The sequence below is a fragment of the Pempheris klunzingeri genome, chromosome 14, assembly GCF_042242105.1.
Source record: "Pempheris klunzingeri isolate RE-2024b chromosome 14, fPemKlu1.hap1, whole genome shotgun sequence".
Taxonomy (NCBI): Eukaryota; Metazoa; Chordata; class Actinopteri; order Acropomatiformes; family Pempheridae; genus Pempheris; species Pempheris klunzingeri.
In genome coordinates, this window is record NC_092025.1 from 9,552,880 (window position 1) to 9,571,849 (window position 18,970).

At 41.7% G+C, this 18,970-nt stretch overlaps 2 protein-coding genes and 1 long non-coding RNA gene across 4 annotated transcripts; 2 read left to right on the forward strand and 1 right to left on the reverse strand.

Moving 5' to 3' along the window:
• Nucleotides 1–5,540: 5,540 nt before the first annotated feature.
• On the reverse strand, nt 5,541–6,853 carry LOC139212643 (uncharacterized). The gene is made up of 4 exons (XR_011585401.1): nt 6,826–6,853; nt 6,095–6,132; nt 5,871–5,982; nt 5,541–5,645 (listed from the first exon to the last, which is right to left on the reverse strand). It is a non-coding gene; the product is annotated as an uncharacterized lncRNA (long non-coding RNA).
• A 2,569-nt stretch (nt 6,854–9,422) lies between these two features.
• On the forward strand, nt 9,423–11,807 carry cwc15 (CWC15 spliceosome associated protein homolog). Its single transcript, XM_070843709.1, has 7 exons — nt 9,423–9,472; nt 10,173–10,323; nt 10,508–10,620; nt 10,766–10,866; nt 10,957–11,067; nt 11,228–11,361; nt 11,481–11,807. The coding sequence occupies exons 2-7, from the start codon at nt 10,193–10,195 to the stop codon at nt 11,608–11,610; spliced, it is 720 nt and encodes a 239-aa protein (XP_070699810.1). The 5' UTR covers nt 9,423–9,472; nt 10,173–10,192; the 3' UTR covers nt 11,611–11,807.
• Nucleotides 11,808–13,380: 1,573 nt separating this feature from the next.
• mtmr2 (myotubularin related protein 2) lies at nt 13,381–18,589 on the forward strand. 2 transcript variants are annotated; one of them, XM_070843260.1, is made up of 16 exons: nt 13,381–13,602; nt 14,417–14,519; nt 14,608–14,631; nt 14,750–14,816; nt 14,924–15,018; nt 15,102–15,206; nt 15,495–15,599; nt 15,689–15,772; nt 15,855–16,004; nt 16,095–16,283; nt 16,454–16,639; nt 16,755–16,961; nt 17,076–17,168; nt 17,259–17,372; nt 17,506–17,682; nt 17,798–18,589. In XM_070843260.1, the coding sequence occupies exons 1-16, from the start codon at nt 13,523–13,525 to the stop codon at nt 17,960–17,962; spliced, it is 1,944 nt and encodes a 647-aa protein (XP_070699361.1). In that variant the 5' UTR covers nt 13,381–13,522; the 3' UTR covers nt 17,963–18,589. The 2 variants fall into 2 exon arrangements, with proteins under 2 accessions (XP_070699361.1, XP_070699362.1); XM_070843261.1 differs by having other exon boundaries at nt 14,753–14,816.
• The last annotated feature ends 381 nt before the right edge of the window (nt 18,590–18,970 follow it).

Sequence of the window (18,970 nt, forward strand, 5' to 3'; positions counted from 1 at the left end):
GAGATTTGACTGTGGCAGAAAGTACAGGTAACATTTTATTCAGTAGTATCTATATGAACGAACCTGAAGTCAAGTTAGCTTCCGAATCGTGAGTTAAAGAGGAATTCAAGGCAAACTTCATCCTGTCAGGTTCATCTTATTGGGACTAATCAATAAAACTGTCTGACAGCCACAAGATGGTGTTTGAAGAACCTGCAGATTTAACGCTAGATCATGTGTCAGAGATTAAATATTATTCCATTTGTGAAAACAGAAATAATGACCAAGTCCAGACCAAAAATTCAAGTTGACACGACAGTGTGAAGACGTTTTAATTTAAAACCTGAAAAGTTTTCAGGTGTCCTGGGTGGAGATAAAGCAGTGGAATCTGAAACAGGATCTTAAAAAGCCTTAAAGACCTCCGGGTTAATGAAATTTAAGTTTGATTAGTCATGATGATGAGAATTTTCCATCTGAATCATGACGTGTGGTCTGAATGGAGGATGAAAAGGGGGAAAATGTTTTTTGTCTGTTTTCACAAACAGAATTAGTGTTTTATTGATCAGTTGAACTAGTCCAAGTACTAGTAGTTTGGTTTCTCAGAAAGAGGGTTTTGGAGTCTGTTGTCTGACATCTTTAAGTGTCATTACAACAGAGAATACACAAAAATATTACCCTCTAAGTTTCATTTACAATCACTTTCAACTAGTGAATCAGAACCCACCCTCAGCCTTGTGCAAACATCTATGAACATGCATGTTGGGTGCAAGAGTTTCTGCTGTATTGGGTCTTGAGCATTGCAGTTGTATGCAACAACAGGGTCCTTCCTGTTGTTGCATACAACTGCAATCTTGTTAACTATCAGCTATCTTGTTAACTAAACTTCCTCAGAATAAGGAAGAGATGTATCTGCATTCAATGTTTGCAAAGTGAAGACGATGCAGGGCGAAAAAACGCTTAAGGGGTTTAGTCTTTTTTAACCAGATTTTATTTTAATTAAGTGATGTGGAAAAAATAGTTTTAATTTCTTGGCATATTTGTTGAATGCATTATTCATGCCTGCATTTCCTGTGCCATCCTAGAAAAAAATGCCATCCAGAAATCACCTTGACAAAGTCGGGAGGAAGAAGAAGAAGAAATGGACAGAGGAGGCCATGGAACGTGCTCTGGTCGAGGTGAAGTCGGGAAGGTGCACAGTGAGACAGGCTGCCAAGGAGTTCGGAGTCCCCAAGTCTTCACTGGGGGACAGAGTCAGTGGACGGGTGACACCAGGGAGTCGCAGCGGGCCAGCTCAGCTTATCACATCTGCCGACGAGGAGCTCTTGGTGGAGTTCTCTTCATACATGTCCAAGCATGGATTTCCACTGACCAAGCAACAACTGGTGTCCTTTGCCTCATCCATTTATAAGCGGCAGCATCGGAGGGTGGCGTTTTCTAAATTAGGCCAGACTTGGTGGCTCAATTTTAGAAAACGGCAAGAAAAGAACATTACAATTCAGCCAGCAGACAATGTTGTCCGTGGGAGGACAGTATGTGTGAGGAAGGAAGCAGTGGATCAGTTTTTTCATTTACTGAGCACCGTCATGGACGCTCGTGGGCTCAGAGACAAGCCTCACCAAATCTTCAACTGCAATGAAACAGGTTTTCAGCTGAGCAGGAAAAGGATCATTCTCCCTAAATCTTCCAGTCTGGGCTGCAAGCCAACGCCAGGCTTGAGGGACCACATCTCCATCCTGGCTTGCTTTAGCGCAGCTGGAGAAGACGTTCCCCCATTTATTATCTACTCAAAGGCCTATCCAGGGGGTGTATGTTACAAGACGCAGGGGCCTCCAAGTGCTCTCTATGGATGGTCAGAATCAGGATGTATCAACTCAGACCTTTTCAAGAAATGGTTTCTCAAACACTTCCTCCTGCACGCACCAAAGGAGCGTCCACTGGTGCTGATTTTCGACGGCCACAAGTCTCCTGTGAACCTTGAAGTGGTGGAAGTGGCTCGTAAGGAGGACGTCATCCTTCTGTGCCTCCCGCCACATTGCTCTCACATCTTACAGCCACTCGAGGCGGGTCTGTTTGCTCTCCTGAAGCAGCGTTTTGCAGCACTCATAGGTGATGGATGTGCCAGTGATACTCTCTTTGCAGTCAGCAAGAAGGAGTTCTCAGGTGTTTTTAAAGAGACGTATCAGGTAGTGAAGGAGGAGGAAGGTGTCAGGACTGCGAAGGATGGCTTTAGGAAATGTGGCATCTACCCACTGAACCTGTTCGCCATCAACGAGGGTCATTTAATGCCATCGCACAGCATGGACCCTGCAGCTGGACCCTCCCTGTCCACATCCCCACAGGGAGTGCACACTGTAGGAGACCTTACAGCTGCTGGACCCTCCTAACTCATTACTACCCAAGACGATCAGTCAGCTGTCAGTACCTTTGAGGATAGAGATGACTGCATAATTTAACAAAACCTGAATGAACACAGACTAGTTCTATCATTTGAAATGCTGAATGGGTTCACACTTCTGCTTGAGTAACCTCCCCCAGCCTTCCTGATGAGTGCTCTGTTTGTCAGCCTGCCAGAAAAAAGGGGTGTGTTGATATTAATTACCCGTCAATGTTGTGCTCGTAGGTGAGTAAAAATGTTTAAATGCCGCACAACAGCAGTTCCCAACCAGGTCTAGTCCCGAGATAGATCTAAAGGACTCAAAAGATTTCTGAAGGAAGAGAAAAATGTCAACTTAAAGACTTTTAAATCTAGGCCGTATTTTTACATATTTAGGGTTCAAAATACTAGTAGGTACAAAAAGTTCTGGAACTGGTCCAACAGATCACGTCAGCCGACAGCCGCAAACAGGCTGCAAAAGGGCAACTATTGCTGTAATGTAATCCTATGGGGCAACTGCACCCGTCAATGTACATCCACCGAAAGTGCTTGTCTTTGCCACTGACAGGCTCAGATTGTTCTTCAAAGTGTCTTAAAACACCACGGAGAGGTAGGGCTGTTGCAGTTAAGAAATTTCCCTCACAGTGAGGTCGGGTGGCTCAGCAGCGCCATAGTCGTTTTAGGCCCGTTAGTAGCGCTGGTCACACACAGCTTTGAGAAGAAATGTGAATATTGTGGTTGTGGCAGATGCTTGTCAATAGCGCAGTATTGTAATACAACGGTCATGGCGACAGGCCTACAGAAAGGATGCTTATAGAGATCGACCTTTAAGATGGTTTTTGTTAACCAAAAAATAATAGCAGTTAGATTACTCTCTTCAAAGCCACCACTTTTAAAGCGTTAGTTCAGATCCAGCACAATATTTGTGTAGTAATCTGAGCCTGTCAGTGCCAAAAGAAGCATTTTGAGTTGCCACAAAGGATTATATTACTGCTACATGGGCTACAGCTTGTAGCCACGCAGCTGTTTGGCAAGGCAGTCTACAAATTCCAAAAATATTGCACCTACCAGTGATTTCAAAAACAAAAGATATATAAAAAAAATAAAAAAATAGGGCCCAGATTTGAAAATTCCAGTGTTATCCTTTAATTTCTCACAAACCATGTCTACATTAAGGCCATAACCTTTGACCAGGGCTCAGAACGTAGACTGAGCCAAAAAGGTTGAAAAACTACTGCTGTATGACAAATTAACTTAAGCGCTGTCATTTTTTCTTGTGTGTGGTTGTCTGTCAGCTAAATAACATCAAGCAGTGTGAACACTGACAGCGAGCAGTAGGCTGGTGTACTATGATGTAAGCTGTCGTCTAGCCCTCTAATCCAGTTCTGGACTGATCTAACATGTGGTTTACTAGTTCAGTCTGTATTAATTCAACTAACGCAGATAAGATTCACCTCGTTGTTCTTAACCCGCTTACAGAGATGAAATTACAGGTGTTGGTCTTGTTTCAGACTCTCTAATTACAGTCACAATTACATTATGAAAATGTAGTGAGATATTGAGGTCTGGAGAGATCTGGAGTATCCGTGCAGAAGGTTTGCAAAAAAAAAAAAGATGTGCTCATAAAATTCAGAAGAACGGAGGGTAAACTCCCTATGGAATTGAAATAATAACATGTCTTTGAAACTGCAAACTCAGTTCAGTTGTTAATCTATTATTCCATTGCCTGAGTATTCTGCTATATATACTTGGCCCATAAGCAGTTATACAAGGAAATAATTGCCTAAAATACAGAAGAACTATTGAGAGATGTTTAATTTGGGGAGCGGCGTTTATACATAAATGTGTTTAAACATGTAATGTTTTCTGTTCACATAGAAGAATGAACCCGAGGGAGGGGGGGGGTGATCTCAGGGGAAAACCAGAATAAAGGTATTTTTCAAATTCTTTTGTAGCATAATGTGTCCGTGAGCTTAAATAATTTACTAAAGGGGGTTGTACTGCTGTGTGTGTGTGTGTGTGTCATGTACATGTTCAGTCAGGTGATGTAATACCAACGCAATAGGTACAGCTAGCAACAATACACAGGCAGGGAACACTTCTGCATGTATTAATAACTATAATTACTGTGTAAAGAGTCAATGAATGTTTACATGTTTTCAGTCTATTTAAACAAAGCAGATCATTCGGAATGTGTCTCCACTCATAATCATTGAATACCATTTTAGAAAATATTGATGACTTTATGTTCAGCAAAAGAATGAGAGCACATAACAAGTATGCAGGCGTTGGAGCCGTTGTATGCTCCTGTTATGCCTTAAGGGGAAATATTTCAGTGAGGATTGTATTCAGATTAATGCTTCATCAGCCACATAAAGCAGCAGTCAGCCTGTGCTGTATTCAAGGTCTGTAAAGATAAGGTGATGTTGATCTATGTTAATACCACACATGATGGTGTTTGCCTGAAGCCTTTTTCCTGAAACCATTTTTCTTAGTTTTCGTTCGCTGTCACAGCGGAGTCAAAGGAGAGTTTTAGTTGGGCTGCCACACACTGTTTGTCTTATTGAAATGTGCCTTAACAACACGTTTTATAGTTGAGATGTTTGGGGTCTAAATATCACATTGTTTAAATTAGTTTTTTTAACAAGCTAGACTGTTAATTATATTGGCAAAAGACTGAATATCCATCAGAAGTGATCATAATAAGCAGTTGCTTCAGACGCAGCTGTTTAGAGCTCATACATGTAGTGATGTATGAAACAAAGCAGTCTGACGCACTGAATCACTGTGAAGCAGCTATGAAGGAAAGGGTTCGCTGTGTTGAAGAGTTTGACACAGTCACCATGGTGACATCTGCTGGCCAAACCTTTGGTATTGTATTTTAAAATGAAAAAATCTGAGACCATCAGACAGTCAGAATACAAGTCGTTTAACCTCTTTCATTATTGTTATTTTGCTCAATAAAACTTTATTGCAGGCTAGGCCTACTGCTCTGTTTTTGAATATGGTAGCAACATCTAAATATGTGATAGATTTTTGTTTATGCTTCCTACTTTTGGGCAGGAAGAAGTATAGCGAGGTAACAGCAGCTCAACAGCTTGTTCCCCAACGTGGGTCTTCCTGAGAAACGTGCAGCAACATTTTTGTCCGTTTTAAATAATTCAAGATGAGCATCCATGTTTTCATCTTTCAATATTTATACTGTAGCACTCACTCAAACATCTTGGCTGTGAACAGAACGTATGAAGTCTGTCTGGCGAGAGTGAGTCTGGTTTCCACAGTCTCGTCCGTCCTGCAAGACAGGAAGTTGCAGCATGTTTATCGCATAATTTCTCTCTCTGCTGTGGTGTATGACCTTTGGAAAAACTAAAAAGGTCCCGAAAATGCTGTTTAATTCCACAACACAATAGTAAAATGCAGGAAAGCAGATTCAACAGAATTTCTAACATGTTTATGAGGTTAATTGAATGATTGTTTTGAATCAACACTTCATTTACAGTGTGATGATCTGTGATACCTCGCTTTGTCCTGCTCTTCCTTTTGCTGTTTTGATTGCTGGATCCAACTGCCGTCGTTCTTCAGCGCGGTCCGCACCCTGGTGGTCCGAAACACCCGGTCTCTGTCAACATCTACAACACACACACACACACACACACTTTCTGTCAGCACTGGCAACTAAGAATACATGTGTACTATTTAATCTGATAAAAGGATGAAATATTGGATTCAAATGCGTCTTACCGTTCGACATGACGCTGATGCTTTCTCAGATGTTCGACCTGACGAATTAGAGGTTTATTCCAGGTTTGTTTTTAAAGCTTTGATCCAAATAAAACTAATCACTGTGTGTGTGTAGGACTGGGACATACTGTATCTGTGTCCTGTCTCTCTCTATTTCCTCACCCAGTGACATCAGGTCTGTTTAATGACCCAGCATCTCATACACAACTTGTAGTACTGCATTCTGCACGGAAAGAACTTCCCCAGAATGTAAAAGGAAATTTTAAGTGTTTGCTTTCTGTCACTAACCAGACCCGTTCTGTTACTAATCAGGGACACATAGTAAATATACATATATTACATATTTAGGGAAGATTTCTCATGCTTTTCTTATGTTTTGCTCTCACCACATTTCATGTTAAAATGAAAACAGTCTAAAAATATCATGTGATGTTGTTCCACACAGACTACACACTTACTATCACAGAGTTATAACCCTCCCTGTGTTTACAGTGTCATATCACACTGAGCATCTTGTCCGTATTCTCTTTCAGCTCCTTTTGACATTTTGACCTGCACTTAGTCTTTTAATCTCTGAAGATGAGTCTCACTGGAGATGTGCCAGCACCAATTAACCAGGTCAAATCCATCATGCATAGAAAACGAGAGCAATTCTGACTCTGTAAAGAGCCCCTAGCCAGCAGAGCCAATGAGCGTGAGATCAGAACTAGTGTGAAGCAGTGTCTTCTCACCTGCTCTGGTCAGCGGTGTCAAACCTCCTCCGGCTCTGTCTGTCTCACAGGCGGGCGGCCAGGTAGAGACACTTAAACCAGAGACCCCCCCCGCCCTTGTCATTTCAGATTCCTCCCCCCCTGTGAAGCTGAAGAGCCGCCCGCACCTGGATGCAGCTATGCAGGTTGATCGAGTGGCTGGGTGGGTGGGTTGTTTTTCATGACAATCATGCATTTGGCAGACAGGCGCCATAGTTTCTGTATGGAATGGTTCATCTCAGAGTTGTTTTCAGCCAGGCTTTTTCATACATTGTTCTTCCTGCTCTTCTAATGTGTGTGACAACCTTAGACCATTTACACCAACCCTACTGTGTAGCACTTGGTGGTGTTTTTTCTTCACTGACTTTAGCCTTGTACAATATACTCACACACTGCAAATGTGGCCAGGATAGAAACTCTGCAGCTCATGTTAAATGTGATGAGTGACATTTTATTGTTGTTTCTCTTGTAGTGCCAAAGGAAAACATGCCATTCCAGTTGACACGATGCAAGGAATCAAGAGAGACTTGATTTTGAAACTACTGTGATTTTAATCTACCCCCTTATCAGATCTGATTGATGTAATTTACACCAAAATGCATCCAAGCACAAAGTGCATCTCTTCTAGGGAAACTGAGCCTGGCACACCGACAGGTGTTATTTTGGGTGAATGGGTCCTTTAAATGTGCCAAAAAGGCAACATTGAACATCCTTTCACTTTCTCACTAACTCACCTACAAACACACACACAGGTGTATGTATTGTTAATGAGAGATCACATCAAACAAAGAGGTCACAGGAAAGCTTGCAGGACATCACAGCCTCACTGTAAATAATTTGTTTGTGAGCAGAAATTCAGTTTTCAGCCTCTGGGGTTGTGTCTAACGTGGGAGTATTTCCACTTGACAAAGTAAAATAAGACTTTCTAGACACATAATATTTGAATGGCGTGTGGAATCCAGCAGAACCTCCTCCGTTGGTTTGCCTCCTTGAACCTCCGCCAACATCTTCACCGAAACCTCCTGCGACATGCTATCAAAACAAGACGGAGGTCGTCACACTGATGTATCACATACAGAGCTGACATGGTGGAAGGAGAATAGTCTTGCTCAATGAAAATTCTTGAAAAAAAACAGGAGGGTACATTTTGTATCATAAAAAGGCATGCCACATTAAACAAATATGTAGTATTATCAAATTATTATCACATCTGACATTGTCTTACAAGTATTGTAGCGTATTGTGAACAGCAGAATTAAGACACGAACATTGAATGTTGCACAGCGTGTGTGTTTTTTTGAAAAAAAAAAATCAACCTTTCTTTTATGATTTTTGATATATTTTATTATGATTCATCTATGTGTCACCTTTGTTCTGTGTCTCATGTGGCTGCAAGACAAATTTCCCCTTGGGGGGACGATAAAGTTTAAGTTGAAAGTTACTGACAGCTTTATAGTCTTGTAGTCCTGCGGACATTTTGGTATGAATATTTATTTTTATGTTGTTTTTTTTTTTTTTAACCGGTCAGAAAGATTTAATAAAATGTGGCCTAATGTGAGATGTCCACCCTGGTCTGTACCTACTATAATTTGTAGAAAATTGCCTATCATTGCCTCCAGCATCTATCTTTATGTGTACTGCATCTGCATTGCATAGCTTGCAGAATATGTAGCAATGTAACCATAAAACAGTCTTGAACACCTGGCAGTTAGGGTTACAATGCAGCCAAAACATGATTTATGACTTTCCAAGCATCAGAAAAATGCTGCTATGTTCGTGTATTACATATAACATGGAAATATGCTTTGTCCACCAGGCTGTCAGGATGCTGAACTCTGTTCATTGCCTCGCCCCTCTGCCCCCTGCCCCTGGACTGTAACACACCCATTATGCACAAGGACTCTGCCTCAGCTGTTTTTGCACAAAGACTTATCTTAATAAGCTGTCACGACCCTGCACTACCACCACCGTTGTATATAGGTTGATTCTTATTTATTCTTTATATTTTTTCTATCTTTCTCTTTTTTTTTTTTTTAATTTATATATTTGTTAAGGCAAGAGAGAAACGGTATTTCAATTTTTCTGTTTGTCCTCGTACGTACAGGAAAATTGACAATATCCTTTGAATCCTTTGAATAACAAACTGTACAGCCAAAGAACTGTGTGTTCTTAACTAAGCTAACAATTTCTAAAGAGCAGCCTCAGACTTCCTCTACTATGAGCTCTAATCAGGGTCACCATTTAGAGAGTTGGTTGTGATAGCAAGTCTCTGATTAAACACAGGTTTGGCACATCTGATACTATCTTCATCATTACAACACTGCTCATTCCAATGAAGGCACTTTATTTTTTGAGATAAATAAACTTTTTTTTAAATCTAGAAACTGTAGGATAGTATAGAGTTTAGTAAGACTTCTTTTTTAGCTGTAAGTCAAATATATCTACATATTATATGTTAATATGAATTAAATATCTAAACAAAATATTAATTTAGTGGGTAGATTAGATACATATTTATCTTCTCTTTTCCGAGTGTTTTTGAATGCATCTTTTCATGCACAGGCTTCTACAGGAAGTGACGTTGGCCCTTGTATCGGGTGTTGTATTTTTCTCGTGTGACTGAGGCTCCGTAAGTATTGTTGCTCTATAATTGTCGTCCGTTATTTGAATTTTAAATTTGGTTCAATAAATACAACTCTATGAAAAATTTTGAGGATACCCCGTCGGTCGGAGAGGCAAAATAATATTGGCTTCCTCCTCAACAGCGTTGTTTGACCGGGTTAGCATGTTAGCAACTTATTAGCTGTGTGGGGCTAGCTTGCTAGCTAGCTAATTTTTCGTACTTTGTCAGTAACTACAAATCAGCTTATTGTCCTAATTATAGAGGGTGAATGTCTTGCAAAGACACGATAACAGTAACCTGGATTATGCTGATTTTAATATGATCGTATATTGAATATTTTGTTTCTTAAGAAATGTGTATTTCCAGTAGGTAATATCTCATTATTTATGAAAGAATAATAAGTGGTGATTCTCCACAAAGCTACACTACTACACGACCACATCATCTGTAGTTTATTTGGGATTGTGCCCTTCCCCTGCAGACAATTTGCACAAGGATGATTTTTGACCAACTGGCAGCAGATGCTGCTGAGTTTCCTGAAGAACTTTTCAGGTTAAAACATGCAGAGGTTATCGTTACACTGACTGCTGCTTCATTGTTTCTCAAGTTTTATATTGGCGTCAGGAGGCTGCTTCTAGCTTTCCCACTCTCGGATCTTTCTGTGTACAGTTCATGAACATTATGTTTGTTCTCCTTTCATGTGTAGCCACAGCAGAGCCATCAAAGATGACTACAGCTGCAAGACCAACGTTTGAGCCTGCGAGAGGAGGGAGGGGTAAAGGCGAAGGTGATCTGAGTGCCCTGTCCAAGCAGTACTCCAGCCGAGATCTTCCAGGTCACACGAAGATCAAGTACAGGTCAGTAGATCAAACATGAATGCAGTCGAACGCTGAGTGGCTGCTTAGCCGGGCACTGATTTACATTCAGTGTGATACTTTGAGAACTGTTCCCTCTGCATCCTCTATCTGCTCACTCTGAAAGTGGACATATGCTGGAAGCTAAATACATACATTCTATTTTCTTTTGGTCTCTTACTTTCAGGCAACCTACTCAGGATGCCCCTGAGGAGGTGCGTGCCCGTGACTTCCGCAGGGAGCTGGAGGAGAGGGAGCGTGTAGCTGCACGTGACAAGACCAGAGAAAGGGGACCAAGAGGTTTTTCTTTCTACAGATATTTGACTTAATGTTTACTACACATATCTTCTAGTGTATGTGTGTCTGACCAAGTCCCTCCTTTTATGTAAAGTTTAGATCCATGAAACCAATTGCGTAAAATAATGCATTGACCCTAATTTTCCAGAGCACACCACATCATCATCATCTTCCTCATCATCTTCAAAGAGGCCCAGACTGGATCAGATCCCAGCGGCCAACCTTGATGCCGACGACCCTCTCACTGATGTAAGTGCTTACACTGCAGAACTTGGTGAACACTTAGTGCTGATTAGCGCTCATTAAGGTCCCCCACTAATGATATCTGGTCGTTTATAGGATGATGAGGATGAGGACTCTGAGGAGGACAGCGATGATGATGACACTGCAGCTCTTCTGGCAGAGCTGGAGAAGATCAAGAAGGAGCGGGCTGAAGAGCAAGAACGCAAGGTAAAGTATAACCTCAGACCGACGTGTTTGTACCTTCTGTCTGACAAGAACCAGGCCGACAGGATAATTAGCAAATTAAGACAAGGATTACATTTGAGAGAGGGCAAATGTTACCTGTGTGTGTGTGTTTTTTGTGAATTTGTTTCTTCTCCCATTTTAGGAGCGGGAGCAAAAGGCAGAGGAGGAGAGGATTCGCATGGAGAATATTTTGAGTGGCAATCCATTGATTAATTTGGCAGGACAACAACAGCAACAGATAACCCAGAGTCAGAATACGTTCAGGGTCAAAAGAAGGTATCTCTCTCTCTCTCACACACACACACACCACACACACACACACAGACATGTAGAAGAAAAAGGATATATTTCCTTTCCACTAATTATCAACTATTAACGTGTTAATACCTTTATAGGTGGGATGATGATGTTGTGTTCAAGAACTGCGCCAAAGGAGTGGACGAAGCACGGAAGGAGAAGCGCTTTGTCAATGACACACTGCGCTCTGAGTTCCACAAGAAATTTATGGAGAAGTATGTAAAGTAAAGGATTTGGAGTGTCTTTAGTCTTTTTTTTTTTAATCTTTTTTTTTTATCTCATGTCTTTGGTCTTTGCCCTCCCGTCACCCTCTGTTCCCAGAACAGTAGATGACGTTCAAATACATTCTGTATTCAAATGCATTAGTATTTGTACAGTCGACACGTTGTATATAAATGAGTTGGTCAGTAACATCCTTTAAATAAAGCTTGTGAAAAAAATTAATGAAATTGTTAAATTTGATTCAATATTTGTTTTGTTTTTTTAAATGTTAATTTCAGTAAACAAACAGCTTGTGTTTAAAATGGCTTACAGGAATTGGGGATGTTATTGTAGAGAGTGATCTGTTTACTTTTCAAATCTTCTACCTTTTTCTTAATTCTATCTCTTGGGTACTGAATTTATTGCACAGTTCTAACTGAGCAACATTTAAAAATTAGGCCAAACAATGAGTTCAATACGTTCATATAGATACAAGCATTTCTGAACTTTAAAGGACTGGAACAGGTTAGCATATTAATCTTCAGAATAATTATTATACATTTTTAGAGAATATAGATTATTCTGCATATAATACTCACAATTTTTATTTCTTTGATGCCAACTGAACTGCTTGGAAACCTCATATCGGGCAGCATGGCGGTGTGGTCGTTAGCGCTGTTGCTTCACAGCAAGAAGTTTCCAGATTTGAGGCTACCGGCCCGGCTGGGGCCTCTGAGTGGAGTTCTATCTGGGTACTTCCAGTTTCCATGTCCATAGACATGCAGGATGCATTAATTAAATTGCCTGTAGGCATGGATGGCCTCTGTGTGTCAGCCTTCTGATTGAATGGTGACCAGTCCAGAGTGTACCCCTCTTCTCGCCCAGTGTCAGCTGGGAAAGACCGTTTTAAGTCTCTTCCTTCCTGTCCCTCCCTTTTTAATTAAAGTAAAGATTGATGGAGTTTCCACTTTGTGCCTACTTTGTAATCACCTCAGTCTATAATCTCAATAAAATCCTGTTGTGTTAGCTGCATACTGTTCATCAATATTCATGTGCTGTATGCCTTTTTTGTATGCTAAGCCCTATATTTTGAAGTATCCAGAATAGTCTGATTAATTCGGGCATATTGCCTTGGGGGACTACTTCTCTTTTCTTTCTCCATCTGCCCAAACTGTACACAGATTGTAGACCTGCTGTCTAATATCCACTGTGCTTATGTGATTCCCATCATAACCTGATGCACTAGTACAATACATACCAGTATGTTCCAACATGAATATGATTTGTCACAACTCACTTTAAAGGATATTTCCCTGTTGTTAAAGGGTTGGGTTAGACATTTGAAATATGCTAGTACCAAATCTTTAATATCTCAGTGTGAATAAGATATAAATGTTTATGAGGAAGCGCACAATGAAGCACCATTAAACTACACTGCAGTAGTTTAGACTTTTTAATTACGCCGACATAAATTAGATGAATAAGACTTTAACAATGAGCTACAGAGATGTGGTGTTTACGGGACGTCTTGGGAGGGGGAATTTTAAGAGTGACCGATGATGTATATGTACTTATGATGTATTCATTAAAATAATTCAAAATATGCTATATACACTTTTAAACGCACAACAAACGGCTGTTTTCCTTTTCGAAACTTACCCATCAAATCAAAATCTATAACAGTTGTTTCAGAGGAAAGTGTACGTGTGAAAATGTCCAAAGAGACGCGAAGGCAGCATCCAGCCTGCAGGGGGCGCCCTCTCCCGCGGAGGCCTCCTCCTGACAGGGATTTGGGAAAAGATGGCAGCTTCCTTTTGTGAGAGGGGATTTACTGTACTCCGAGGAGGCATTTAAAGACGTCCTCCGGTGGATAAACTGACCTCTGTCGCTCACTCGGAGCTCACGGCGCCGGTTCACCAAACATTTTGACCGGGAGACGATGGAGAAGAGCGGGAGCGTCGACAGTCTGGGCTCGAAACGGTCCTCCTCCCGACAGCCAAGTGTTGATTCATTGTCCAGGTAGCTAAAACCACCACAACACACGCTTTTAGAGCCAGTTAAAAGTTTTAAAACCAACATAAGGCTTTATATTTATTATCTTTAATGTAGGTTAGCCTGTGTAGTCCCAATGTACTTTATTTAACTCCTGCGAAGTGACTGTTTAATCATAAACTGGTTAATAAATGAAACGACCACTGATGTTGACAGTAAATTAGGGCATCATTTAAGGCTGTGGTCATTACCGGCTGGTGTCCCTGTGAGGCAAGTTTATAAGCAAATATCTATCAGAAGTTATCAAAGCAGTACCACGTATTTGCATGCTCTGTCTAAATGAGTTATTATTAAAGTGTCCGATCAGTCAATTAATCGTTTTGGCCACAAAACATCAGAAAATAATGATTAAAAACAGACAACACAGTTTCCTCGACTACCCCAATGTGACTCCTTCAAATGACCAAACAGCAGTCTAAACCTCTAAAACACTCAATTTACAAGGTCTCAAAAGAGAGAAAAGCTGCAGATCATCATTTTAAGGCAGCTGAAACTAGATAATAACCTGCATTGTTTCTTGATAGATAATTAGCATATAAAATGAAGCATCAAAATTGCAGATGAAGCACTGGTCTGCTGCACACTGTGTACTGTTTCACTCTCACTAACTGGTAAAAATCCTAAAGTTGTTAGCAATCAGTAATAAGCAGTTCATATTTTCTATATATTTATTTGATCAGATAATAATTTCAGCACAAGTGTAATTAGATGGTAAATTGCTGCGGTTTCACCCCACTGAGTATTTCCTTCCCTCATCTAATATCATATTATGTCTCTCCAGTACTTCCACCTCCCGATCGGACCGCTCTGGCCAGGCCAAGCCACCCTCAGCGATGTCCTCTGACTCTGTGGCCACTTCTGCAGAGCTCTCCCCAGAGCTCAGGGTTAGTATCCTGAACCTCATTAAATGAGGCCCTGCTGCTTTATTCATTGCCAACAGTAATAACCGAAGCATGACTCTCCTCTTTTCAGGTTAAGCCCAAAGCTTCTGCTAAGGTATGCCACGTCATTAATTACATACTCAGAGTACTTCGTGATGTTCATCTAAGCAAGTTTCATGGGTTCAGCTCGAGAGTGCTCCGCACGCAGTTCCAATTTGTATCTATGTTTCCAGCAGGTGCTTAGAGATGCGGACAAAGAGGAACCACAGCTACTTCCAAATGAAACGGTGCAAGACATGGGTAGGTGCTGCAATGACAGCGCTTGCTAAAATCATTTGCATCCATCAAAGCCAAAGGAGCTTTTTGTACTTGGCCATCAAGATTTCTTTTCTTATTTTATTCTTTAGCCCAAGATGTCACCTACTTCTGTCCTTTCATTGGAGCGCTGAGGGGAACCATGACGGTTACCAACTACAGAATTTTCTTCAAATGCATGGACAGGGTATTTTCAGTGAATTTTTAAAAAGCACTATGAATATTTCTAAGAATCATTCTGTTTTTGTTAATGTGTTGTTTGGTTCCTAGGAGCCAGCATTTGTGCTGGACCTGCCCCTTGGGGTGGTGAGTCGTGTGGAAAAGATTGGAAGTGCATCAACCCGTGGTGATGTGTCCTATGGGCTGGTTTGCAAAGTGAGTAAGATGTGGAAATGATCTGGAATAACTACACTAGTTTTATATAGCTTTTGAATTTACAGATTACTAACTGAAGAACTTACAAAACGGATAGTACATGGCAATTATACACTGTCAGAAATCATAGTCTTTAAATAAGGTTAAACTCTATGAACATGCTCTATGTCCAGAATAGCCATACTGCTACCATCAGGCAGGTAGTGGCATTACTGCTATGAAATCTTGTGTACATACCACCGTCGACCCCTTAGTTTGACCATGACCTGCTGCTTTGCCTTTGTACAGGATATGCGTAATCTACGATTCGCACACAAACAGTTGGACGACACACTAAGGAAGTCCATTTTCGAAGTGCTGATGAAATTTGCGTTTCCTGTTTCCAATGGGCTGGTGAGTGATCCTCGGCCACACTTTATCTGTAGCTCTGCTCTGCCCCGCTCCATCCACCCACTGATGGATTTCTCTCCCACTCTCCACAGCAAATCTTTGCCTTTGAATACGGGCAAGTGTTTCCTGAAAACGGATGGAAGGTGTACGATGCTGTCTCGGAATACAAAAGACAGGTATTTAAAAATGACGCGGTCTGACAGCTCGAGTTAAGGTTATAGAAAGCCTATTGCACTCATTGCTCGTGTGTTTTTAAAGGGTATACCCAACGAAAGCTGGAGAATAACAAAAGTAAACGATCACTACGAGGTTTGTGACACCTACCCATCAACTCTGGCGGTTCCTGTCAACATACCAGACGAGGAGCTGAAGAGAGTGGCTGCCTTTCGAGCCAAGGGAAGGATACCTGTGAGTGATTTAGCCCTCAGCATGAAATGAATCATCCTCTCCTGTGCAGCTTGGACTGTCTGTGGTGATGGTCTGTTATACTGCGTGTAGGTGTTGTCATGGATCCATCCAGAGAGCCAGGCGACAGTGACGCGCTGCAGTCAGCCCATGGTTGGGGTTAATGGGAAGCGCAGCAAAGAGGATGAGAAATACCTCCAGGCGATCATGGACGCCAATGCTCAGTCCCATAAACTCTTCATTTTTGATGCCAGGCCCAGTGTCAACGCTGCTGCCAACAAGGTTTGTCAAATTTTTTGAAAAGGAAAACTTATAGTGTAGTTTTTAAGGCAATTATCTTGTCTTTACCCCCTGTACAAAGTGGCCAGAACATAGGGTGTGTTGTAGTGCAGCACCATCAGAGTATGAACCATCTTATACACCCTCACTTGTTTTTTCTTTTTTTCTCTTAGATGAAAGGGGGGGGTTATGAAAGTGAGGATGCGTATCAAAATGCTGAGCTGGTGTTCTTGGATATTCACAATATCCACGTGATGAGAGAGTCACTCCGCAAACTGAAGGATGTGGTCTACCCCAACATCGAGGACTCCCACTGGCTCTCCAATCTGGAGTCTACTCATTGGCTTGAGCACATCAAGGTGAGCATACAGACGTATGGCATTGTTTCCAAACTAGGAGAGAAATGAGGTGTAAAAACTGACGATCAGCCAGTTCTCGGCCCCTTGACCAAGTGGTTTGTGTGTGTTCTTGTAGCTGATCCTGGCAGGAGCACTGCGGATCGCAGACAAAGTGGAGTCTGGGAAAACGTCAGTGGTGGTGCACTGTAGCGACGGATGGGACCGCACAGGCCAGCTCACCTCCCTGGCCATGCTCATGCTGGACGGTTACTACCGCACCATTCGCGGCTTCGAGGTGCTGCTTGAGAAAGAGTGGCTGAGCTTTGGTCACCGCTTCCAGCTGGTAAACACGTGTTTCATACTCTTCCACATCTTGGAAATCACATGAGGTGCAGCGGCCTCTCCAGATGCATCACCAATCATCATTTCTTGTCTGTCTGTCTTTTGTTTCCTGAAGCGTATCGGTCATGGGGATAAGAACCACACAGACGCGGACCGCTCACCTGTTTTCATTCAGTTTATCGACTGTGTCTGGCAGCTGACGCGGCAGGTAAGCACTAAGCGGTACTGATATCTAGAAAAAAATCTTCAGAGTAACACGGCCTTTCAGGAACACTAATGTAGATGTTGTTTTTTTAAGTTTCCTGCAGCCTTCGAGTTTAATGAATACTTCCTGGTCACCATCCTGGACCACCTGTACAGCTGCCTGTTTGGGACATTCCTGTGTAACAGCGAACAGCAGCGGTTGAAGGAAGTAAGATTATTTTGTTTCTCTCAGCTTTTTACTGATTGCGGTGCAAAATGAGACGTGGAATAGAAAGTCTTTTACTGGGAATGAGGTTTGTGGTGCATTCAGTGTCCTGACAACCACGCCTTTTATTTTCCAGGAGATTCCCAAGAGGACTGTGTCACTGTGGTCTTATATAAACAGCCAACTGGAGGAGTTCACCAATCCCTTGTATGTGAACTACTCCAACCATGTGCTGTTCCCTGTAGTCAGCTTACGTCACCTGGAGCTTTGGGTGGGCTACTACATCCGCTGGAACCCTCGCATGAGACCACAGGTACGTCAAGAAGCCTGACGACAGCGTTTTTAAAGGAAACAGCGTGTAGACTCTATCCATGCTCCGTTTCAGTGGTTGAACTTCAGCTTTACCTGACCTTTTTTTTTTTTGCCAGGAACCTGTTCATCAGCGCTACAAGGAGCTGTTGGCGAAGCGTGCCGAGCTGCAGAAGAGGGTGGACGAGTTACAGCGAGACGTGACCAACCGCTCAGCCTCCTCTTCCTCTGAACGAGCGGGCTCCCCCACACGCTCCATCACTCCGGTGCAGACCTTTGTTTGACACACCTTGACCCTCGTGGCAGTCGCAGAATCATACCTGTGAAAAGGTGCCATACAGTAGTAATCAATCGGCCACACGTGGTGCTGTTAAAGACCTGTGCACCAAACTGCCTATTTATGTGACACACCGCGTTCAATGATGACCACCGAACGTCTGACTAATCAGCTTACTGTATTTGCATCTCTCACTGGTCACGCAGAGTCTGCTTACAACAAAAAGTTGTCTCAGACTGCTTTACTACAGCCATATTGTACTCCTCCTCCACGGTTGAGAGGACATGTAACCAGAGTAGTGAGTACTGTTTAGCATATCGACCTACCTACAATCAGCATCGATAGCTTTTGAAGTACACTAAAATATTCCGCAGGTAAAATATGTATGCCTTATACACTACATGGGAACGCTCACCTCATTCCTCTACACTGAAAATGTTTGTTACATATTGACTTGAAAGCAGTTGTGAAGATGTACATCGCTTCAACATTTATTTGGAGCTCAAAACTCTTGTACTAAAATCAACTAAAAGGCTTGGGAGTTGTTAAATATTCACAAATGTAGCGTAAGGGCTGTAATGTTAGCTTCTTCCAATAGTAAGAAAATAGTCATAGAGTGCATTAAAAAAAACAAGTCAGAGCTTTTAGATGGTTGTGACCAAATATCTGTTTTTTTTATGACTACATAATATGTCATGGATGACATTCCTCTCATTACATTAAGTATTGTAAGTTTCTTTTAAGTAGTTCACATAATTTATTATCCGTTAGTCCAGACTTGTATCTTATGACTCACAAACACACTCCGTCTCATGTCATACACAGATTGAAGACATTCCCACGCAATATTAATAAGCCACACAGAATATGCAATCATTTGTTCAAATTAATGGTCACTTACTCAAAGTGATAAGGTGTGAACATTTGTTACAGATGCTTTTTAAAGCTCGTGTCAGCCAATATTCTTTTCATGGGCAGCACAATCTGTAACTAACAGTTTGCTTTGGGTGTTTTT